The 25,815-nt window shown below is 38.6% G+C and overlaps 1 protein-coding gene across 2 annotated transcripts in view; it reads left to right on the plus strand.

Annotated features, from left to right (window-relative positions):
* PLCB1 (phospholipase C beta 1) overlaps window positions 1–25,815 on the plus strand; it is a 631,360-nt gene that overhangs the window by 503,511 nt on the left and 102,034 nt on the right. Inside the window, exons 12-23 of one of the 2 annotated variants that reach the window (XM_006758081.2) lie at window positions 416–500; window positions 1,842–2,049; window positions 7,090–7,157; window positions 9,008–9,104; window positions 10,983–11,067; window positions 12,838–12,962; window positions 16,671–16,825; window positions 20,068–20,232; window positions 22,154–22,253; window positions 23,071–23,175; window positions 24,323–24,426; window positions 25,257–25,260. In XM_006758081.2, the coding sequence (XP_006758144.1) occupies window positions 416–500; window positions 1,842–2,049; window positions 7,090–7,157; window positions 9,008–9,104; window positions 10,983–11,067; window positions 12,838–12,962; window positions 16,671–16,825; window positions 20,068–20,232; window positions 22,154–22,253; window positions 23,071–23,175; window positions 24,323–24,426; window positions 25,257–25,260 (1,301 nt within the window). The remainder of the gene's footprint in view (window positions 1–415; window positions 501–1,841; window positions 2,050–7,089; window positions 7,158–9,007; window positions 9,105–10,982; window positions 11,068–12,837; window positions 12,963–16,670; window positions 16,826–20,067; window positions 20,233–22,153; window positions 22,254–23,070; window positions 23,176–24,322; window positions 24,427–25,256; window positions 25,261–25,815) is intronic. The other variant, XM_015560268.1, reaches the window with a different exon arrangement.

Genomic DNA, 25,815 nt, shown 5'->3' on the forward strand with positions numbered 1-25,815 from the left:
TTTCCCTCTCCCTCTCTCCTTCCGCTTTGTCCAAATCTCTCCTTTCCTCCCTCTCCTCCCTTACCTCCTTATAAACCTCCTTTGCAGTCTAGGTCTCTCTGTTGGTTGAACAAATTTCACCCAAGAATTCACATGAAATCATGAACAAATTCCACCCCCAAGTGTCTTGCATTTGACTTGGAATCAGGAAATCAAACAAAAGGGACTGAGTGCCTAACTCTGGGACATTCGAGAATACGCCGTGAGTGTGGTATTCAGAGTCTCAGAGGGCAGGTAGCAAACAAGGGATTTTGCATGATGAACACGGATCCAGAAAGGGCATTGCCTCTTTCTGTGGTTAATAACACAGTGAGCCTCCTGTCCAGCCTCTGGAGTAAGCCTCCTTGCTGCCCCCCTTCTCTCTCCTTTCCCGCAGCCCAAAGCAGCAGGCCAAGATGGCAGAGTATTGTCGGCTGATCTTCGGGGATGCCCTTCTCATGGAGCCCCTGGAAAAATACCCAGTAAGCATTTTTGATGTTTACCCCTGAGGGAATGCACGTATTATTTATGAGTGGAGGTAGGGGGGCACTTTCTTACATACCTTTCATGTTTACCTTTCTTGGTAAGATTATGTCCTTGACAAGAACCTTTGGACTGGGAGGAGACGGGTAGTGTGTGCCACTGAGGGTGGGAGACATCGTTCGCTTCCTCTGCCCACAGCCTCACTCCCTCTCCCTCGCTGCCAGACGTGACCCACTCAGGATTGCAGGGCTCCCACAGGCAACCGCAGCCCACAGAAGCCGTCTGAGGGGACAGGGCTCTGCTCACCTCCCAGGGAACCACATCACACCCCTTTGAGAGAAAAGGGTTGGCAAAACGGGACCTCGCAGGTGTCACAGTGACATCTAGGCCTGTCCCTGCTGGATGCTGCTCACTTCCCAGAATGTGCCTCTTGGGGTGGTAGAACTCAGGCGTCCTGTAGCCATGGCAACACCCCTGCTTTGGGGGGGGAAGCAGCAGAAACAGCCTCGGGTAGCCTCTTCCCTCTTCCACCCTCTCTCCAAGTCTCCCCACATCCTTACACGATTTTTCATACCAGTGCCCAGGCTCGCTGAAAGCAAAGAACACAGGATGGGCTTATATGGGAGTTTACGGGAGTTTCTAAAAACAGCCCCTCTCAGGACTTGCACAGGTGCTCCTGATGCAGCATCTAATAACCCTGGCAGGGGAAACTGATTTTCCCACGAGAGGTGCAAGCTTGAAACACCGGAAGTAAGCCTTGCAAACAAGGGTGGCTTGAACCTCAGGGCGGCAAGGAAATCTGAAGCCACCTGCTCCGCTTCTGCCGACGCCAAGGAGGCTGCAGCTAAACTACCTGGCGCCAGGAAGGGGCTTTTGCTGTTTTAAAACTGCACTGAAAAGTGGGTTCTATGGTGCCTGTCTTTCCCAACTCTGCCTGGCAAACGCCACACTCTAACTGGCTTCCTCCTTGGACAGTCCAGGCCAGGCCTCAATTTCTGTCCTAAGTCAAAGCGGTTGGATTTATATGGCCCTGTGGACACTCATGGCACTTCCTGTTCGCACACCAAAGCTACTAGTGTATTTATTCCTGTGATCTGATGCATGTGGATTCGCTGGGGGGAAATAAGAATGGTAATTATAATGTGCCTGCTATGGGAAAAAGCCAGGAGCCCTGAGCCAGCCCCGCTCAGCACACTTAGTTTATCTTCATCTTATCTTATCTGGAGTAAAGGATAACCTGGAAGCTCTTTGAATCCAGAGCTGCCCTGGGGGCTTGGGGAGAGAATCTGAAAGGAAAGGGGAGGGTTTTTAAAGAATGTTCTTTCTTTTAAAAACAATAGCTGGAATCTGGAGTTCCTCTTCCAAGCCCTATGGATTTAATGTACAAAATTTTGGTTAAAAATAAGAAGAAATCACACAAGTCGTCGGAAGGAAGCAGCAAAAAGAAGCTCTCAGAACAAGTCTCAAACACGTGCAGTGACTCCTCCAGCGTGTTCGAGCCCTCGTCTCCCGGAGCCGGTGAGGGGCTGGGGGCCCAGGGGCTGGCAGGTGAGGGGCTCGGGGGTGAGGGGTCGTCCGGCTCCCTGTCTCCTATTATGTATGGGTTTAAGAATTGCTCCTCTAAAACTAGCTAGAAATACTCTTACATTTCCATTTGGGCTCAGATCTCAATGTTATTGGCTTTCCTTTGGTGCTATAATGAGGTGGCATAAAACGACACAAATGTCTTATCCCCCAGTTCCAGTCAGAAGGTCCATGCGGTGTCACTGGACTAAGCTGCAGGTGGCTGCAGGGCTCCATTCTTTTCGGGAGAGTCTAGGAAATCATAGTCCATGCTTTTTCCAACTTTCGGAGGCCACCCACATTCATTGGCTAGTGGCCCCATTCCTTCAACATCAAAGCCAGCAATACCGCTCTCATTGACCCTTCTGTCATCTGCCTCTGACCACAGCCAAGAAAGGTCTGCTGTTTTGAATAACTCATGTCTTTACACCAGACCCAACAGGATAATCCAGGACATAGGACATAGTCCCAGGCCATGGGCATTTGGGGGAGGCCATGATTCTGGCTACCACAGAAGCCAGATAACCTTTGGAGTGACCTCATGGTTTTAAGCTTCTTTAGGTCAAGGATCCCTTGGCATGAATTATAGGACTGGGCACAAGATGTTCACTGCATGTGTTCTCATTGATGATGCTGAGACTTCTGGGCAATTCAGTATACCCCTATTTTAAAGATCTCTTAAATTCCGAAAGGGCAAAGTTACTTAAATTATCTACCAAAGCTCCTAGGTCAGCGGTTCTCAACCTGTGGGTCGCGACCCCTTTGGCGGTCAAACGACCCTTCACAGGGGTCGCCTAAGACCATCCTGCATATCAGATATTTACATTACGATTCATAACAGTAGCAACATTACAGTTACAAAGTAGCAACGAAAATAATTTTATGGTTGGGTCACAACATGAGGAACTGTATTTAAAGGGCCAGAAGGTTGAGAACCACTGTGCTATGTGATGCTTAACATTAATAATTCTCCTTTTTAATTGAATTTGAAATAGATTTTCGTGGTTGATGAGAAACGAATTCTAAGTGGTCACCCATTTTCTCTGAATTATTTGTGATTTAGTCTAATATATTTTCCCAAGTTTAGTTAAAATAAACTTGGCGATCTGAAAAGTGTATTGTAAAGACCTCCTGAGTGGAGGGTGGGCAAGTGGAGGAAACTTTAGGCTTGAATCTAGGAAGTCCTTCAATGAAATGTTTAACTGTCATTGGAAAACTGTTGGGCAGCATCTACAAAAGCTGGATGGAGGCACCCCTATGCCCCAGGAATTCCACCCCTAGGTCTGAGGCCAAGAGAAGTGCACATAAATCTTCACCAAGGGGCAGGGACAGGAAGTGCTGAGAACAGCACTATTCAGAACAGCCACAAGTGAAAAACCAACCAAACGCTCACCAACAGAGAAACACATCGTGGTACATTCACATTGTGGAGTAATATGCAGCAATTATGAGTTACAACTGCTCACAATAATACGACTGAACCTCAGAAACATACTGTTAAGCAAAAGAAGTCAAATTTTAAAAAGTATGGCACAATTCCATTCATATAAAGTATCAATCAAGCAGGACTAACCTATATCATTGGGAGTCAGGAAATGGTTATTATTGGTGAAGACGTGAGGGAGCTTCGGGTCATATTTTGTTTCTTAATCTGAGTACTAGTCACTCAGGCAGGTTTATGTTGGTTAAGTTTATTGCACTGCATTCATATGATATCTATGCTTCTCTGTATACTTACATATGGCAACTAAGAGATTTTAAAATAACTTTTAAAAATTAAAATATAAACTCAGTGGCAATCGGGGGAAAAAGAACGTTGGCCAACTCTCTGATTTATCTTTTCTTCTAATTTCCCATGCCAATTGTCCATTCCTTCCCTTTAGATAAAAATCCTTATCAACAGACATGATGTAATTCTTTGAAAGTCTTTTTCTTAAGTTCTTGAATGTTTATTTCAAACATTATTATGCAATTCTGACTCTTTTTTCAAAAACAGCTTTTGTTCTCAGGAAGAATGTTCCTTGTGAAGTTTTGGGATGAATGTCATTAACAGCCCACCTATTCCCTAGCACCGTTCCATCCCCTGGGGCTGGCGAGTAACCTGTATCTTCTTCTGATGTGGGTGCCTGGCTTCCATCTGCCTTCCTCACTCCCAGCTCCCTGCCTCTTATTCACTGGCTGCATAACACAAACAGCGATTTTCACAGGCACCGAACATTATTGCTTAATACAGAGAAAGAGCAGCAATCTGTTAGTAATTCGGTAGTTCCTAAATTAGCCTCATAGTCTGTTGAGCAATCTTTATTTATTCCGGTGGAAAATTTTGACATTGTAATATGCAGGTAGGCCCCTGAATAAGGAGGACTGCTAATTGACCAAATTTGGTTTATAGGTGTTCTTGGCACTGTGAAGTCAAGGAACTTGAAAAATCATGAAATGGTTCTTATTTCAGAACTAATTTGCTTCTTGTGGCCATGCTTGGCCAGGTGCGTCTTCCAGAATTCAGCCCTTTGCCGGTGTACTTATCTTTAAAAACTAGGGTAAAATAAGATTTTTTTTCCCATGGTCCAACAAGATTCCTTCAAGGTCCCTCCAAAGACATAAGGAAAAATCAGGTCCCTGCTCATAGAACAAAAGAAGACAAATCCTCCCTCCGCCCTCCCCCGCCCATGCAACCAAATTCTGACCTGATGGAGTATTTGGAATGACTGCTATATTGTGCCCCATGCAGCATTGTGCAGGAGGCTCTGTCAAACGACTTTTTAAATTAGTTGACAAAAAAAGAATCCCCTCTCTGATTAAAAAACAAAACATAGTTACTTAGGGCAACAAATTTGATTAGAAAAAAATGTGTTAGCCTCCTAAAAGAATGTGTCTTTAGTAGAATATGTTTTCTATCTAAAATATAATGGACTTGCCCTGGCCAGTTTGGCTCAGTGGATAGAGCATCGGCCTTCGAACCGAAAAGTCCCGGGTTCGATTCCAGCCAAGGGCACATGCCCGGGTTGTGGGCTCGATCCCCAGTGGGGAATGTGCATTAGGCAGCCAATCCATGATTCTCTTTCATCATGGATCTTTCTATCTCTCTCTCCCTCTTCCTTCCTCTCTGAAATCAATAAAAATATAAAAATAATAATAAAATAAATAAAATATAATGGACTTACCTTATTAACTAACACAATATAAGCATCATAAAGTGGTTGTATGTGGCTTTCTTTAATAAATAAGCCATAAATGATAAGGCTTGCTGGAGCCAAAATTCTGTTTCCACTAAAGATAGTTCATGAATGTTTTGCTCACTGCAATCATTCGGTAATCGATTCAACTTCATCAGCCAAATGGAAACAGTTCTTAGCTTCTTGGAAGACAGTGCTGTGGGTACTGTCAGTTATATAGCGTGTGTATGGCAGCTAACTTAGAAGGCAGGGGGTACTGGCCAATCCAGTTGCCTCATTTTTGAGCCAACATTGCCATCTATGGGGATCATCATGCTATTGCACTGTGTGAAACCTGCCGTAATCAACTCGACCAATTTAGAATGATGCCTTCCTTCTTTACATTGCACTTAGAACTCTATTTTACATAACTGTTATTACTGGGTCTGATGGGGGCCCAGAGATGTGGAAGAATGTAATGCCTCATATTAGTAAGAATAGTTTTTAAACTTTGATTAGCTTTTATTTTATATTCAATTTACTCCCAGGCCATACACTTTCGTTTCTTCAGGGATATCTTTTTCTTCTGTGCAGCCTCCTCTTCTGGTTTAGCAACAGGCTGCTCTTTTGCAGCAGGATCCTGTCAGTGAGGCAGGGGGAGCCCCTGTGGGTTAACCCGCCCAGGAGCTCTGTGCTGCATCTCGGGATCTTGTTCACCTGGATGTGCTCAATGGCCAGAGACTCGAGGTCTGCACCCTCACGTTCAGCATCACTCTGCATTTTTAAACACGTGCAGCAAAAACTCAGCACTTTTGGGGGATCACTGACGCTGTGTCCAGCCCCACTATTTGTGGCCAGGGCACACCATTGTAACGACAGAATGGCGCACATCACTTCTGCAGACACTTGGTAGCTTTCCGAATATGCATACCCTTGATGGCCTGGGCAGGTTCATGAGTGTTCTTAAAGTGACCACCAACATTTGAACCTCTTGATTGGCATAATTTTGTGGGGTTATCTGGGTCAAGTGAATAAGGAACCATTTTCAGAGGTCACCTCAGGCCACTGAAGGGCAGAGCACTGGTGATATTATTTAACCTGGAAGATCATCCACCAAATCTGCAGAGAGAAAAATGAGCCATTGGGAATGACCGCATATTGGCAAAGTGTGAAGCTGAGATAGATTTCCATAATGCAGAATGATTTAAGTATTTACTTATTTTACCCTACCTACCCTCTTAAACAGGATTTCATCCTTTTCCAAGCTACATCCAAGAATGTGTTCATCAAATAAGCCTGCAGGGAAGTCATAGGATGCAGTTGGACCTTAGAGTGGTCGTGTGGTCAGGTGTGGTACCACAGCCCCACCGGCACCAGCCCCTATCCCCTTCCTATCTTCTGTGAGGTCCTCTGTGGCCTTGGGAAAGTAACTGCAAGGTCACGGAGCACAGGGCAAGCACCACATTGAAGAGTCAGGGTTGAAAAAAAAGGTGGAAATGATAGTTTGTCTGTTTTAGGGTGATCCAGACCCTTAAAGAGAATGCACACATAAAGATAGGACACATGTGCCATCGGAAACTAACTGTGTGTGATGTCTTTTTTTTTTTTAACATGGATTAAATTTTTTATCATTTTTATAGAGTTTAAACATTTCAAATGGTATTCACAAAAGAAATTTACCAAAAAAGTCCATATTAAAAATCTTAGTATAATTCTCGTGATTAATAAAATTTAACTATCCATAAGAATCATTATAAAGCAAACCATGAAAGGCCAATTTTCAAGGAAATTTTTGGTAATACACACGGCATGTGTGCTTCAAACTTGTAAATGTTTGTTCGCTTCATGATCTGTTATTGAAATTTGACAGGGGAAGCTGATACGGAGAGTGACGATGACGACGATGATGATGACTGTAAAAAGTCTTCAATGGATGAGGTGGGTGTCCAGGGCTTGCCCTCTGGTGTCAGAGGCATCCAGCGAATCTGCCAGGGTAGTCAGCTCCCTCTTGACAGTCCATGGTCCCCTTCTGCCATCTAGTGGTGAAAAGAGTCACCGTTCACTTTAAAACTTTTTCACTACCCTTTGGAACCTGAAGATGCAAACTTGGGTCAGTAAAGGAATAGGTGGGGCATTGAAAAAGTTCTCTAAAATGAACATGCTGTTGAGATTTGCCTTCCATCAAATTGGGTATCAAGAGGGTGAATTGAAAATCTGTGACATGCAACTTCCTGCTTCAGTGTTTGAAGCAATTAAATCGTTTGCTAAATGGTCCAAGGTTCAGAAAAGACATGAGGTTTGGAGAAATATCCAGAAATATGACATACATTCCATTGTTTTATTTTGAAAACACTAGAGAGCTATGAGATTAAGCACCCCACATAACTTCATGAGATCAGAAATATTAATTGCAGAGAACCTATAAGTGAATCAGAGCTGGGTGAATTGGAATTTTAACTTTGTTTTAGCAGGAGTTCTCATAAAAAAATTATACTGAGTCTGCTTTAAAGTATGTTAAAAAGTACCTGTCTCAGTACTTGTATCTTTGCAATTCAGTTAAGGATAAATGACAAGTAATAAGCTGTTCTTCTCTGATATTTTTCCTCTTACAATCATTTTGTTTAATGCATTGGACATTGCTTATTATGTTTCCCTACTAAATTGCAGCTTAATATTCAGGAGGAAGTTATAATGTCTGATAAAGTATTTCTGCCTGAGAATTATTTTAATTGTTGATAAAGTCTTATCAATAATTTTTAATAATTTAAAAAGTACCTTTCTAATTTGATAATTTGTTTCCAAATCAGTAATTTCCAATTAACATTTAACCTAAATATTGCTATAGGAATTTTCAAAAGAATGCTTGTCTCCATGTATCTCTCATCTAAAAATGGGAGAAAATGTAAGATCAACCTGTAGAGTTCTATCCATGCCAATACTCAGTTTTTTGTTTAAAACATTGTCAAAATAACATGTAATAGTTAATAGTAGTTAAAATAGCATGATGTTTTACTGTGTGCCAAGCACTGTTCTGAACTCTTTCCTGTACATGAACTCATTCAATAATCACAAAAACTGTATATACTGTCAGAACTAATTTTATACTAATTTTAATAAGTAAACTGAAGCACAGAGCAGTTAAGTAACTTGCCCAAGATTGCACAGCTTCTAAGGGTAGGCTTGGATTTCAAATCAGACAATCTGGCTTAAGAACCCCCCCCCACACACACACACACACTATACTGTACTGCTTGCCTAAAAGGCGCACAGGAACCAAGAAGGGAGGAAAGGAGGAATGTTTACATAAAGAAAAACAATAGCTGTTTGCCCTCCCCAACCCACTTCCACAAGGTAATCTTTGTTTCTTTAATAACTTCAGTTCATCTGGGTGTTCCCCACATACTCATTTTCTAGTTGTACGGTGAGTTCCTGATGTATTAACTCTAGGCGTCCTGCTATGGCGATGAGAGGTAGCTCAGTGCTTCTCGAACTTTCATGGGATTTGAATCACTGTAGTAAATGAGGATTCTGGTTTGCTGCACGTCCAAGGGTCTCCTGCGGAGGCCGGTGCCGCAGCCCCTAAGCCTCCCTGCGCCCACTCCACATGTGGGTGATGAGAAACTCGGCCTTTCTTCCCCCTGGAGTGAATTTTCTATTGATGATAAGCATCTGCAGGAGAGGAGGGATGATTTTCTGTGCTCCTGGGTCACGTGAGCATTGCCCTGGGAAAATAACCCTGGGCAATATAATGTTGATTCTGGGAATGTTATTTTTATTCCTGCTTCCAGGGGACTGCTGGGAGCGAGGCCATGGCTACAGAAGAGATGTCTAACCTGGTGAACTACATTCAGCCAGTCAAGTTTGAGTCATTTGAAATTTCAAAAAGTAAGTTTTCCTGGAGCAAAAACCCTAATGTATATATGTGTGTATATACACACACATACCTATACAATAGTCATATGAGAAAGTATCCCATGATGTTTCTCCAAAATATGTACTAGGTCTACAGACATTGGACAGAATACAGCTAATTGAGAGTTTTACATTTGGTTTTTGTTTGCAACCATTGTGTAAGTGACAGTGATGAAATAAGCCACCTTCCCAGAGAGGAAGCAGCCAGTGACTGGTGAGCCCTGATAGCTGGAAATAGAACCAAATCAACCAATTTATCCACATTCCATTTGTCCAGCCTGTTTTATGTGTCACGGAGAACATGTGACTAGCCTCATATCACTTTGTGTTTTTTCCTTTATCCAAGCACGCATTCATAGGGGATGCAAAGAAAAATATCATCTTCCTCCATCTAGAGAAAAGAGTCCTTTTATGAAATTGCCCTCTATCGTTGCATAAAATGTAAGATGCTATCAGGTCAAAAGGTCAGCAGCCTCTTATAAAGGATAGATTTACAGATCTATCAAAATCTAAGCTTCTACATAACACACAGGTGTAACTATAATTTTGCCCAAAGAGTCTTAACTTAGTGGCATATGGTATCTAAGTCTCTACAATAAAGAATTTAATTTCCAACACAGCTTAAGTATAAAGATTTCAACATTTTCTTTGATGCTACAATTACTGATGCTGCTGACCACAAGTTGTCCACTTCGAAATGTCCTATTTATATTACTGTGACATGAGGGAAAAGCTTCTAGACAAGTAGCCAAGCTGAAAAGGAGATGATGTATTTAAGTTCTTCAGAACTTGGTAACAATAGCATCAGCCCGAGATGGACAAACCGGTTCTTTTCTCTTTGTATTTTAGATTATTTTATCACTTTAAAAAAACAATATTGGCACATAGTTTACAAAGCACCTATTAAATTAATTTAATTTCAATTAACAGTCATGCTTAAAGTAATTAGCCATATGAAAGGAGGCTTTTGATGGTAAAAATAAGAGAAGAAAGAGTTTACAGCTTACTGAATTGGGGAAGGTGAGGAGATGGGGAAAGGAGTGGGGAAGGCATAGGAAGAAGAATGAGGCTTTAAGGACGCAAAGCATATAACACTTTGATTTTTCCTTGGGAGGAAGACAGAAGCTCCTAGGCTCTGAGCCTCTCCAAACTAAGATAACTTTGTTTTGCTTCTCTCATCCTAACTGGAAGCTTGGATTTCACTTTCAAAATGCTGCTCTGTGTTCGAGGACATTGAGCCCTCTAGTACGTTCACCTCCCAACCTTGTTATCTAATCTGAAAATGAGGCCATCAGACTGGGAAATTTCCAAGGATCCTTCTGCTTTGAAGTAACACAATTCTAATGTCACATTAGCTGTTTGAACCAAAGACTATAAGGACATATACAAAGTGAGGCCCAGACAGTACGGGTATAAAAGGAGTAGCCTCTAGTAAACACTCCCCCTGGTCTCTTCTGTGAATCCCAGAAATGGCCCCAAGAAGTCAGTCTGAATGGATTTCGAACAAGAGATTTCCTCAGGGCCTGTGCCCTTTTGACAAAACAGCTGTCATTGCCACACTACCCGAGACTAAAATCAATTTCCCACCCTCATGCCACCTGGTCCCTGATTGTGCAACCGTAAGCATAAGCGGCCCAGGTGGTAAATACTAGAAGAGACAACAACCAAGACTCAGCTCTTGTAGCAGATAAATAGTAAATAGTTCCCTGAAAGAAATACGTATAAAAGTTACATTGGAAATTAATCGCTGTAAATTCACTGAACATTTGCCTACTTGTATCTTTGTTATGTTATAATTTATAACTCTGAATTGTATTACTTACTTTTTTTGTTTGTTTGTCATTAACTCAGAAAGAAACAGAAGTTTTGAAATGTCTTCCTTCGTGGAAACCAAAGGACTTGAGCAGCTGACGAAGTCTCCGGTGGAATTTGTAGAGTATCCTTGATTTGACGAATATCAACTGAATAGGCACAACTGAAGTCATGGGTTATTTAATTTTTGCTTTAAATAAGCAAAAGGATGCATGCGATGGCTTCAGTCTGTCACCTGGGTGTGATAAATAGCTTCAGGTTTCATTGGCACTGCTGGGTGGGGCAGCCTGGCGTACAGAAAAGAGAATTGGCCTTGGAGTCAAGCATTTCAAGAGTATTTTCTCACCATCCAGCTCTTTGTCCTTTGTCAGTTTGCTTGGCCTTCCTGAACTTTCTCACCTATAAAACATAAATAATGATACCAGCTTTATGGCTCTCTGTTCGGGTTAGGGATAACATATGTAAGATGTAATACAAGTATGGCATGTATATATGTAAGCCTAATTTGGCATCTTGCATCTTTGGACATTTAATAAATGGCCAATAAAAAGTAGTTGGGCCTGGCCGGTGTGGTTCAGTGGTTGAATGTCGACCCATGAACCAAGAGATCCCCGGTTCGATTACTGGTCAGGGCACAGGCCTGGGTTGCAGGTCAGTTCCCAGTAGCGGGTGTGTAAGAGGCAGCCTATCTATGTCTCTCTCATTGGTATTTCTATCTATCCCTCTCCTTTCCTCTCAAAAATCAATAAAAACATATTTTAAAAAAATAGCTGGAATAATGATATGAGAATATAAATATATATTACTACTAAAGGCTTTGTTGATACTTCTGACAACAAAACCACTTATTATTATCCATGACCCAAAATAAAATGAAACAGGTCTTTATATACTTTTCATAAAAGTAATATTAAATGTGTCAATGAGCTCAATTTCATGAAGCAAGTCCTAGAATTAAAAAAAATCACCTTTAAAACTCATCAAGAGGAGAGAGAACAGATGTAAAGTCCATATACCGTCACACTATACAAATCATGATCATTAGTGTTCACTAAGTACTATCTATGAGACTGACCTTTCATTATGTCTAGCCTCATTTAATCCTTACAATTGCCCTGTGATGTAGGAATTATTCAGTCTATTTTATAGATGAGAAAACGAGGCTCAGCAAAGTGAAATAATTTGCCGTAGATTATACATAGCCAGTAGCTTTCAGAATTAAGGTACAAACTTAATGGCCCAACACCCCAGCCCAAGATCAGAAACAACTGACCTCTACCTAACTTGGTAATAGAAATAGTCAATCATGTTTTAAACACGTAGTTATTGTTCAATAACTAAAAGGTTCTCAGGGTGGAAAACTGATGACGGTAGGACCCAAAATACAAAACGAGGTCAGAACCTTCTGTGCTATATTTACCTTGTTATCAATCATAGAAAGTACCCCAGTCTTGACAAATAGCATTCCCAGAGAAGGCTGAGAAAATGAGCCGAAAGCATTTCAAAAATAGCCATGCAGTTCTCTTATCTGCTTCAGCCAAACACAGTATCATCCTTTCACATGATCTGGTGCCCTTGAGCTTCCTCATGTGTTTTTAATCAGTAGGCCTATCCTTAATAATCTCTACAAAATCATGTTGACCTTGACTCAGCCATGTTTGCTACCCATTAGTTTTCACCTACCAGGGGCTGCAAAGGTAATACTACATTTATATTTTAAACACTTATTCTGTTTCTTCAGCAAGGTTTTTTACATACTTTGCCCCCTAGCCCAATGAGGTCATCCATATTTATTTCATTTCCCCAGTGGAGAAAGATGGAAAGTGGCTTCTCAGGTGGTATTCTTGGCTAATTATTTTTATAATTGTATTCACTACTTAACATGATGGTCCAGATATAACAAAATGCAGCTTAGTAGAATATATCCAAAAGGAACACGTGTAGATTCATCCAACTATATGCCTCAGCTCTTCTGGAATGCAGGCTGTCAAATGGTTGCCCTTAATTTCCAAACAGTGGGTAAGTAGTACACTTTCTGCTCATTTCCATTGTTATAAAGCCTTATTTCCAAGGACCCAAAACCCATTCCGAAGGATAAAAAATTGCCAGACTTGACTGAAACTAGTAAAAGTAAATTTTAATAAAGGAAATACCAATCTAAAAAAAGTAAATTTTGAAAATTGAGAAATTGTCTTCACAATAGTTTATAAATGAGTGTTTCTTTCTACTGGTCTTGCATTATTTTCAAACAAAGACCTTTATACTTTTTAAAGTAATATGTATTTATTATAGAAAAAGTTGGAAAATCCAAAGATGTATAAAGAAAAAATAAAACTCAGGAATGCTACCACTCAGAGATTCAAAACTCAACTTTATTATTTGTTATCTATAAGGTTTTTTGACTATGTATATATATGCTTTTTCACTTAATTCCACATATATTTAAATGTTCTACAGAAACATGAATTTTAATATCTGTATATTAAGCAAATCTCACAATTCACTAAAACCCATTTCCTATCACTGAACACTAGAGAATTCTTTTCTACCATAAATAATGCTCTGAGAATAGTCTTGATATAAATTTTCAAGTCTATCTACTGATGTTCTTTTGGCAAAGTTCCTAAAACCAAATTACTCTGTTAAAAGATGTGAGGTTTTAAGAAACTTTGTACCAAAGTTTTTGCCAAACTGTTGTTCATCAAAAAATGCCCCAGAATTTTTCTCCATCAGCAACGTATGGCGGGAAGTGTTCCTGCTTATCTGAGGTCTTGGTTCAGTGTCATCCTTAAACAATAATAATACAATTTGAGACAAAATATTGTTATTTCATTATTGTTTTAATTTCATTTTTTGATTATTGTTGAGGTTGAACATTTAAATATGTGGGTTTAAAACTGTTTATATTTCTGCTTTTATGAATCACCTATTCAGGCCTATTGTCACTGACAGTGCTTTTTACATAAAGGGTGTGTTGTCTTATTTTGTGAAATAGATGAGATCAGATTTTTAATGGTGTGTTTTTTTTATGGAATCTTGGATTACTTTAATGATTGCAGCTTTCCCTGGATCAGATTCATATTTACTTTCATTTCTCTCATATTGTAATATTTCTAATTTTACCCTTTCATCTATCCAAAAATTAATTTTTATATATAACCTCAGTAAGATATCAATCCTTTTTTATACTGACCTGAAATTACAGCTTAATAGGTAACCCCTTTCTGTTGTTGTTAACTTGGATCCATTTTTTTCTATTTATATTCTTCTCCATTAATAAATTTGCCTGCTTTCTGCAACCAATACACACTGTTATTATTGTAGTGTTTAATAAATGGCTTAATACCTGGAAATGGAAATTCTCCTTCCTGGCTATTTTCAGTTATTTTCTTGCCATTGCCAGTAGGATTTCTGGTTTCCAATAAATTTAGTTTAATTATTATCATGTTTCTTTCCCCCCGCCCCTGGGGGAAAAAAAAGAGGTTTTTATTAAAATCACATTAACTTTACATTAGGTTAATTGTTATTATGTATTCCTCTGCCCCACTGGAAAAAATGAGATTTATATTAAATCACATAAAATTTATAAATTCATCTGAAGAATGTATCCTTAATTTTTTTTTATCACTGAAAGAATGCTTTTCTCTTCAATTTAAAAATTATATTAAGTCCCTCAGCAGAATCACTTGTCTTTATTAGAGGTCTAGTTTCTTTAGATGAAATCTCTTTTTGACATTACATTTTTAACAGGTTGTTTCTAGAATTTATATATTTCCTTAATAAGTAAATTTAGTTTATAAATAATAATCTTCCTAAACTCTTATAATTTCCCTTTTTGCCAATAGATTCTGTTGGGTTTTCCAGATATACAATCACAATAATTTAATCACATCTGCTTTTCCCCCTTTCTTAGGATTTGGACTAATTTTTCTAGAATAATATTAAATAGCAGTGGCGTGCATCTTTCTCTTCACCCTGACACTATTGGCAATTTCAACATTGTGATACCATTGAGTAGATGTTGGCTGTGACTTTCAGACAGATATTCTTTCACACATTAAAGGAGTAAACACTTGTCCTAATGACCAGCAGGATATTAGGAATTTATGTTAAATGTTATTAAATATTGCAGACTTCTATGTTATGGGATGATTGTGTTCATTTCTTCTTTTGTGAGAAAATGTGATAAGTTATATTACTAGATCTCCTAATATATAGTTATCCTTGTGCTCCTGTGATAAATTCTACTTATTTTGGGGGTATTATTTCTTAAAGCATATGATTTGCTAATATAATTTTTAGGCTTTTGGAGTTAATTTTTTTTCAAGTATGGTAAATCAATCATTTTCATTTTTTTTTACTTTGTCCAATTTTAGTATCACAATTATACTAGCTTAATAACATGAGAGATAAAATTTCACTTATTTTCCCTGATCTAAAAGTTCCTTTTTTCATGGAACTATGAAATATGTCTACCATCACATTTTTTATTGTCCAGCCCAAAAGAGGTGAGTTTCAGCTCAGATAATCTGGGATAAATGACAGCTTCTCAGATTCCTTAGGACTTTAAAAAATGTGTTGTTGTTTTTAACCCCAGTAATTGCAATTAGAGTGGACATTCATTTCATACAGAGTGTTAGGGAAACTTTGAGCAGTAATCTTTGTCCATTAGAAACAGGTCAACATGCAATTCAATGTTGGTGGTAAGTAATCAAAGAAATGCAAAATTTAAAAGGAAACTTTTCCCCATAAATTAAAAAAGAAAAATTATAGCAGCCGCTGTTGGTGCGGTGTGGGGAGGTCCTTCCTTAGAAACAGGGATTAGAGGTTTAAAGTGATTTAAGCTTTCTGAAGGGTATTTTAGCAAGATTTATCTAAAATCTTTCCCCAAGCGCATATCTTTTGATCCAGAAATTTCACTCCTAAGAATACCGTTAATCATATCCTCAAAGAGTTCACCACTATGATGTTCATCAAAACATTATATGTGCCCTGAAAAGTTTGGCTCAGTGGATCAAGCATCGGCCTGCAGACTGAAGGGTCCCGGGTTCGATTCCGGTCAAGGGCATGTACCTTGGTTGCGGGCACATCCCCAGTAAGGGTTGTGCATGAGGCAGCTGATCGATGTTTCTCTCTCATCGATGTTTCTAACTCTCTATCCCTTCCCCTTCCTCTCTGTAAAAAATAAATAAAATATATTTAAAAAAAACATTATATGTAATGGTGACAATTTAGAAGAGACTCATAAATGTGCCTTTAAAGGGGCCTGGATGAATACATTTATTCAAATATATCTGTTCAACAGAATTTTGTATAGCAGTTAAAATTAAAGCAGGCAAATATTTAATGGAATAGACATACTGCATATTTAAAATATAAAGGGTATCCTCAAAAATGTGTACACATTATAAAGGCAGTATTTAGAGAAATTATTTCATTTTCAAAATGTAATATAATCTACAGCTATCAGCTATTAAAGTGTGTATACATTTTTCGGACACTCTGTATTTGAAGTAGAAAAACAAAATATACACCAATCTGTTGTTAGTAGCTTATCTCTGGATTTGGAAATTTTAGCTCATTTTTTTTTTGTATGTGTTTCCTACATTTCTACAATGAATACATGTTTCTTTTTTAAGGGGGGAAAAAAATGGACCATGATACAATCTTACTTTCTTTCTACAAAGATAATAGAGTCACAGTAAGGTTTGTGTCTTTGGTATGCAGACCTGGCTATGCAGATCAATATGGGGATGTATGAATACAATGGGAAGAGTGGCTACAGATTAAAGCCAGAGTTTATGAGGCGACCTGACAAGCATTTTGATCCATTCACCGAAGGCATTGTAGATGGGATAGTGGCCAACACTTTGTCTGTTAAGGTATGTACGTCTCTTTTATAAAATTGTCCCCATCAAAAGTCTTGGACATTACTTATTTTGTGTAAAAATGTAGTTGAGTCATTAAAAGTGTAGTTGCTAGCACAGTCTCCACTTCCTTCAGACATTTTTTTAAGGCCTGAATCCGAATTAGAAATTCTGAGACACTAAGTGCAGGAAATAAAGGGACTTGGCTGCACATTCAACAGGACAAAAATTGGACCCTCAGTCAAGAAAACAAGTTGGTGAGACACACCATGGCCAACCCTTCCTTTTGGTGTAAATGTCACACAGTAAAATTTACACAAAAATTACTGGAGAAATCTTCTGGTTTTATCTAGAGAAATATCCATACTGAGAAAAATCAGAGAAAAAAAAAGTATTCCCAATAAATTGTCAAAATGGAATAAAAACTCTGAACTTACTATAGCATGGATTTAAAAATCTATCAGAGTATTCAGGGATTTAAAACACATATCAAATTTAAAAATTGCTTTATTAAATATTTATCTGACCCTAACAATGAATTTCAAATGATTGCCACAATCTTTGAAATTGATGTTGCAGTAGATATACCATTTTTTCTAGCTGTGAGAATTTTACCATGAATGGCAAATCATTTTTATAAAGAACTTTTTACATGAATTCTATAAGCTCTGGGTTATTTTAGCTAAATTTCATTTTACATTTTAAAGTCTTATTTTTTTTCCTCTTTAACTAGATGACTATTAACTAAGAAACATTTTTTTATTGGATATAAATTCAATTTTCAGATTGATCCAAAACCAAATGCATATGAAAAACTATAATTAAAAAGGCTCTATAACAGTTTCACTAATTTATATCTACCTTAAGCTTGTTGAGCCCGTTTTTTTTTATTTTAAAATTTGTTATTTTACCAAGGATTAAAAATAAAATTTCAAGGAAGTCTCTCACAATTATATCCTTTGAAATTATTTCACAGCATATATCTGAAGAGCGGAGTTGGCAGAATTAGAGCTTCAAGATTATATTTATTTTTAGGAAATTGTTTTCAGCAAAGGATGTGTAATTCCTGTCATTTGATTAAAATAAACCCTTAAGCATAACTGATAAAATGGTATTTTTAGAATCTTTGTCAATTGTTATAGTTGGGTCAAACTAATAATATTTTCTTTGCTGATTCACTTTGTTTTGTACATGTTGGCTTGCTCATTTATTTTTTTCTTAAAAATTCTTCTGTGACAGTGCAAACAACTATAAAACAATGGCATAGAGACAGGAAAGTAAGTTGAGGGGAAACAGTTGAGTCGTAGGAAAATGTACTGCTGCCCGGGTCCAGAATGGAGGCCCTGTTCTGGAGCTGTCAGTATCCTGCGGATGGATGGCCATGCTGCATTGGAGTCCTGCTTTTAACCTGCAGCTAGAACCAGGATGAGCTCACGTCTGTCCAGTGGTGCTTGTGTTTTGATCTCTGACATCGACTTCATAGCGCCAGAATGGACTCGTGCACTCAAATGGTTTTGGCCATTGTCTTTCATTGATGAGAATGTGAGAGTAGTGCCACTGAGTTAAGGACTTCTGCTTTCATCAGCCATCATAAGTTCACAAGAACATTGAGGGGAAATTCAGACAGCCTCTTCCTCATGACTTTCTACCTAACTTGTTTGGAATGTTTTACTACAGCAGCATGTAGCTGACTTGGGCCTCACTTGGCCATGTGGCCACTGATGGCCATTCTCAGGTCACCATTGTGTTTGGTTTCTGACTCAGTCATATTTAAAAAAAGACACCTTTATGATACCTGAAGAATCTCTCAGGCTTTGAAAATCGGGTGAGAAGAAGAGGCAGACGTGGGAGACATTTTATGACTATGTGATCTATAAATCTCTTTTAATTCCATAGCATCTGATAATTTTACAGATAGGCAGAGGATACCCACAATTGTGTGGATGGCTAAACAGGTGAGATTAGAAGGAATACTGAACTGAGTTTAACGGTTAAAGTCGCTATTTATTGTTTTTGTCTTTTCAGTCATCGTTGTGACTTTTTATTTAAAGTGTAACAACTTTGAGAATTGGAAAGACACGTTTACGATACCTGAAGAGTCACTCGGGTTTTAAAAATTGGGTGAGAAGAAGAGGCAGATGTGAGAGACATTTTACGACTATGTGATTTAGAAATCTCTTTTAACTCTACAGTATCTGATAATTTTACAGCCAGGCAGAGGATACCCATAATTGTGTGGATGGCTAAGCAGATGAGGTTAGAAGGAATAATGAACTGGGTTTAATGGTTTAAAGTTGATATTTATTGTTTTTGTCTTTTCAATCATCATTGTGATTTTTTATTTAAAGTGTAACAACTTTGAGAATTGGTATACCATGGGATTAAAAACACTCAAGTTAAATTTCAGGAACAACAGGAATTTTTTTAAAATGCTAGAGTTTCTACTATGTTCAGTTTTAAATTTGTAATCTTAAATTACCTTTTAGTTTCATTGACAATTATGCTAAAATGAGAAGTTTCCTCAAATTCAGACAGCCTCTTCCTCATGACTTTCTACCTAACTTGTTTGGAATGTTTTACTACAGCAGCATGTAGCTGACTTGGGCCTCACTTGGCCATGTGGCCACTGACTTGTTTGGAATGTTTTACTACAGTAGCATGTAGCTGACTCGGGCCTCACTTGGCCACGTGGCCACTGATGGCCATTCTCAAGTCACCATTGTGTTTGGTTTCTGACTCAGTCATACTCTTGGAAATTTTGTCCCCTTTCCCTGACTTGAGCTCAAAAACACTCAAGTTAAATTTCAGGAACAACAGGAATTTTTTTAAAATGCTAGAGTTTCTACTATGTTCAGTTTTAAATTTGTAATCTTAAATTACCTTTTAGTTTCATTGACAATTATGCTAAAATGAGAAGTTTCCTCTTGTAATATTTTTAAGTATTAGGAAAATCTTAATATTCAGTTGCCTCTAAAGACCAATCTTTCATTTAATATATGTATCTTAAGTACATAAGGCAAACATTTTATCAAACTTTTGTTCATTTATTTCCTCCTTTACAACTTTGTCTTATTGACTCCTCTAACCCCAGCATTTTCAATAGTCCCCCACTAATTCTTTAGCCAAAAGAGGAATTATATTTGTACTCTTGCTTCTATTTATCATTCAACATTCACAATCAGCATTTGTGCCTCCCTGAAACATTTTCTTTTATCATTGTTATTCATTTATGGAGTTACTTTTTCATTGTTTTCTAGATCATTTCGGGTCAGTTTCTTTCTGATAAGAAAGTTGGGACTTATGTGGAAGTGGATATGTTCGGTTTGCCTGTGGACACAAGGAGGAAAGCATTTAAGACCAAGACATCCCAAGGGAATGCTGTAAATCCCGTCTGGGAGGAAGAACCCATTGTGTTCAAAAAGGTTGGTCTTGTGTCCTTGGCATGATACGGACCTGCACACTCTAGGTGTTTTACACTGAGTAAAAAATGAAAAGAAGAATATTTTTGTGGCTTAATTGGGGAACTTACACAGTAATAAAGCAATGGCATTTTGAAAGCTATCTTGAGAACGAGTCAAGATCTCTGTGAATCACTTGTTCGGGGTTTCAGAGCTGTATTGTAAATCAGTTAATTTTAGCATACCTCATTTGGAAGGCCAGAATCACATATACATCTAATTCACATTCTCTCATTATACAGTGGTAAGTGATATACTTTCATTATCACTCAAATGAAGTAGAGGGGGGAAATAAGAAATAATATGATAGTTGAGAGAAAGGCAGATCATACTTCTTTATAAAAGAACTAGAGGCCCTGGTGCACGAAATCCGTGCACTCAGAGGGGTCCCTCAGCCCGGCCTGCACCCTCTTGCAGTCCAGGAGCCCTCGGGAGATGTCCAACTGATGGCTTAGGCCCTTAGGGGAGCGGGCCTAAGCCAGCAGTCAGACATCAGCAGAGGCAGGACAGGCTCCTGCCACTGCTGCTGCCCTTGCCAGCCGTGAGCCCGGCTTCTGGCTGCGTGACACTCCCCTGCGGGAGCTCACTGACCATCAGGGGAAGCTCCTATGTTGAGTGTCTGCCCCCTGGTGGTTGGTGCATGTCATAGCAACTGGTCGTTCTGCCATTTGTTCTATTTGCATATTAGCCTTAGGATATTAATTAAATTCCCTAGACTCTCTAGCCACTGCAGCTGGTCATTTGATCTTGTCAGGGTTCTGTCTGACACTCCCCTGTGGGAGCTCACTGACCATCAGGAGAAGCTCCTATGTTGAGTGTCTGCCCCCTGGTGGTCAGTGCATCTCATAGCAACTGGTCGTTCTGCCATTTGTTCTATTTGCATATTAGCCTTAGGATATTAATTAAATTCCCTAGACTCTCTAGCCACTGCAGCTGGTCATTTGATCTTGTCAGGGTTCTGTCTGATAGAGTTAAAACCTTTTACATTCACCTGGGCCTTCTCTCTGCCTTCACCAAAAAGCAAATCTTCATGTTTATCACACACAGGATGACAGTAAGTCCAATAGAAAGTAGCGTAGGCTTTCTTACCATACCCTTTGCTTCTATCTGGCCAAAATATCCACAAAGGAAGTCTTCTGCAAAGAGAATGTCTATATTAAAGGACTCTGTACCCCATCATTTCTTATGTTAATTAGGTCTAGTAATAGTGTCTACTTCATAGAATTAGTATAAATATCCCCTACCACACTGAAAGCATTTAGAAAATTCCGGCACATTGAAAATAGTCAATAGACGTTAGTTTGCTCTTGCTGGCAAAAATACATTTTTTAAGGTTGCATTGGCCTAATGATCTTGACATGGGATATAACTGTGTACTCTGCGTGTATTCCATTGAGGGTGAAAATGAGCAATTTTGCTGGTGCCTCAGTTGGGAATTTACAGATTTATAAAGGAATCTCATTTCGAAAACTATTCTGAAAGCTATTTTTTTGTTTTGTTTTGAAAATATACAAGTGATTTGCTTTGAAAACATAGTAGTAAATACTCAAATAATGATAAGAGCACTAACCCTTTGGATTTAAACATGTAACTTTTGTCATTTCCGCGCTGAGAAGGTTCATGTCAAAAGCAAATGGCCTGTGTGTTGAACAAATTCCTACTTAGGACACGGTGATAAAACATAAAGTGGTATCTCTGATACCCCTTCTCCTTTTGAAAATCTAAATTGTAGAGCAACAACTTAACTTTTTATCAACTTGCTAAGTAGAAGCTTCTAGTTGGATCTGGAAAAGCAGGACCCATATGAATAATATCTCTCTAATTCTTTTCTGTTTTCTGGAGTTGCTCCTTCTTTTAACGACATGTGTCCTTAATGTCTCTGAAGGTGGTTCTTCCTTCACTCGCCTGTCTGAGGATAGCAGCTTATGAAGAAGGAGGAAAATTTATTGGTCACCGGATCTTGCCAGTACAAGCAATTCGGCCAGGTATGGATGGTGTGGTGAGAAGCTTTATACCAAAGTTGTAAAGAGAATCATCCCTGTTGTACATGATTATTAAAGAATGATTTAGGGAGCTGTTTGCTGCTTTGGTGTTTTGTTCTACAACAAGGTCTCTAAGACTATTTCAATCTGGCGGCTTCATGTGTTTGTGGCATGCTATGATGGATGAGTCAACTCTTGCCACAATAATTGTGCATAACAGACTACCTGAAAACTCAATGGCTTATAAATATTTATCTTCATACGCACCAGTCTGTGGGTTGGCAGGGTTTTCTGGGCTCAGTCATGTAGCTGTGGTCCGGGCTGTGGGCTGGGTTAGGACTATTGCATGTGTGCTCATGCAGGGGCCCAGGCTGAAGGAGCAGCATACACACAGTAGGACTTCTCAGGGGACCCACTGGAATGCATAAAGGCAAGCCGGACGATACAAGTGCATTGGAAGCCTCTGCTTGCACCACATCACTGAGGTCCCATTGTCCAGAGCAGAGCATATGGTAAAACCCCAAGTGAAGGAATCATGGACAAGGGACAAACTTGGGGCAGTAATTTAATCTATTACAAATGCCACTGAATTCTCTTCTTTGGGGGAAAAATGTGGTTGGAAAGAAAAAAATCAAAATCGACATTGTTTTTCCATCTGATGAGGAAAATAATGCTTTCTCACTTAAAACCATGCAATTAAAGTGACCTGTTTGTCATCCAAAGTCCCCTAAAATAACACTTCTATCACATAGATGTTCCTGTGTGCTAACGAACATTGTGGAGAAAATATGTGATGAACAGTATTATTGTCGCCCTGCAGGCTATCACTACATCTGTCTGCGGAATGAGAGGAACCAGCCTCTGATGCTGCCAGCTGTCTTTGTCTACATAGAGGTGAAAGACTATGTTCCAGACACCTATGCAGGTAAACAGCCTAATCAAATGGCTCATCCGTATTTTTGTGGAAACAAAAAAAGGAGGTCCTGGCCTCAGAGTCACCTCTATTTTGTATTTATGTCTAGAAAGTAAATTGCTCAAGCCTTTATGAACAAGGGTTAATTTAATTTACTTCAAGTTCCAATAAACTATTGAGCCTATTTATCCACTGGTAGTAGTACTCTCATGGGCCCAACACTTTCTAACCCATGCTGCCTGGTACTACCGCAGTCTGTACAGATCTGTGTAATTATTTTTGCCTTTCCAGTTTTAGAACCCTGACACTTTTAATGTGTGGAACCCTAAGTTTAGAGAAGTTAACTTATGATGTCAACAAGGGATTATAAGTTTAAATACAGTGCTAAGTGGCCTGGGTATAATATACTAAGGAATAGTAAAGACTGTGGTATGCCCTAGCTGGTTTTTCTCAGTGGTTAGAGCATTGGCCCACAGACTGAAGGGTTGGGGGTTTTATTCCTGTCAAGGGCACATACCTCCATTGCAGGCTGGATCCCCACCCTGGTTGGGGTGCATGAGGGAGGCAACCAATTGATGTGTCTCTCTCACATTGATGTTTCTCTCTGTGTCTCTCCCCCTCCCCTCCACTGTCTCTAAAAATCAATGGGGGGGGGGGAATATCATCAGTTGAGGATTAATAAAAAAGTAAGAAAACTATGGCAAACTTGAAGCATGTGCCCTGCCCAAAGATGGCAGACACATTCAACTCCAGCTAGACCCATATTGCCAAATCTTTTGGTTGTTTCAACCATCTGGAAAACAGGCTTTTATGTGAAATGTCTCCACTTATGAAACATCATTTGGGCCAAACTCAGGTCCCTGGAATGAATGGAACCCTTGATATTAAACTGAATAATATGGAGCTTTGAGACATCTCGATTTGGAGCCTGTCATGTTTGGCTCTCTTTCTGGAGTTTCAGCAAAGGATCTTAACTCTTGTTCATTTTTAAAATGTTCGATGAATGAGTGGGTAGTTACACTGGTAGATGGAAGAATGGAAAATGAATGATGAATTGGTAGATGGATGGGTGAGTAGATGGATAGATGGATGCATGGATGGATGGTGGATAATCAATACTTCCAAGATCTTTCATCTAAAACATCTCTTCCCTATTTAGATGTGATTGAAGCTTTGTCAAATCCAATTCGATATGTGAATCTGATGGAGCAGAGAGCTAAGCAACTGGCTGCTTTGACACTGGAAGATGAAGAAGAAGTAAAGGTGAGATGGAGTGCTAATCTTATGCATGACATTCAGGGTGATTTCCACACCTCATTGCTGGCTTTACCTATGTAACACCACACCTCAGGAGAAGAAATCAGCACATTGGGAAAACATCTTGATGGAGTTCATCATCATCTCACAAAACAACCGGATGATTAACTGAATTTTTCATATTTCATTCTCTTCTGGTATCATGTGGCCATCACCAGTGTTTTATTTTGTGACCCATGTAACAGTATACATCTTGCTGCTTCATATGAAAATTTCTAGATGATTTCATATTAATTAAGGATGATTAAGGCACTTATAACAAAAGATGATTATCAAGTCATTTAGTACTTTCTTTTGTCTTTGATTTAAAGTACAGGGTTTTCAAGGTGCTTTTGAGATTTATTACAATACATAAGGTACTTAAAACAATACTTGGTGTGTAGTATGGGCCATAAGGTGTTTGCTATTATTATTACATTGTATATTTATGTGTTAAAATATGTATCCCTAAAACAGTTGGTATATTATTCTAAGTTACATATCACCATGTACAGAATAATTAAGGAAGGGTTTAGAAATATTAGAAGTGAAGTTTAAAAATATCAAGCCTCTATGTAGACTGGAGATCCTTTGGTTTTTTAAAAAGTGAAATATTATTTAATGATTATTGGAGATAGTCCCAATATTAAAAATAGTGATAAAAAATAGCTATTTTCATATTTTATTTGAATATTCAGATAATAAATTCTTGGGGAAAAAGATAAGAAAAATGGATAACTATGTGTGTGTGTGGGGGGGGGGTGCCTAGAAAAAATTAAAAATAGAAAAGAGAAAAGAAAGTCTTAACGATATCACCTGTAATTCAAATGCCCAAGCTACCCAGCGGTAACACTGTAAATATGGGAGCCACATATAGCTAGTTTTTATGTACAAGTATACTCCTTCATAAAATGGGATAGTACGCACAATCTATGTTTTATTTTCACTTGATGCAAACATTTTCCATGTTATTAACTATTCTTCTATGGTATGACTTTTAGTAACTTTGTGGTCTTCTATCATGTAACTATACCATGATTTATACTTCCATTCCCCTATTATTGGATATTTGGAATGCTTTGCTATTTTAAACAGATCTTCCATGACTATCGTGTAAATTTCTTAGCATATTTATATTTATTTCCTTGGTTTTGTATAGAATTTTAAATCTAAGATGTTGAGTTAACTGAACATGAGAAATATGAAATGAAAGGAAAATATTTCACATACGAGTAAGATTTTTCAGTCTCTCATTTATACTGCAGGACCAATAGATACATCATCCTCTGGGATGAAATTTCAGGTTAGACTGGGAAGTTTCATAAATAATGCTGTATGCAGTATGCAATAAATGGA

Source organism: Myotis davidii, unplaced genomic scaffold (genome assembly GCF_000327345.1).
Source record: "Myotis davidii unplaced genomic scaffold, ASM32734v1 scaffold32, whole genome shotgun sequence".
NCBI classification, from domain to species: Eukaryota; Metazoa; Chordata; class Mammalia; order Chiroptera; family Vespertilionidae; genus Myotis; species Myotis davidii.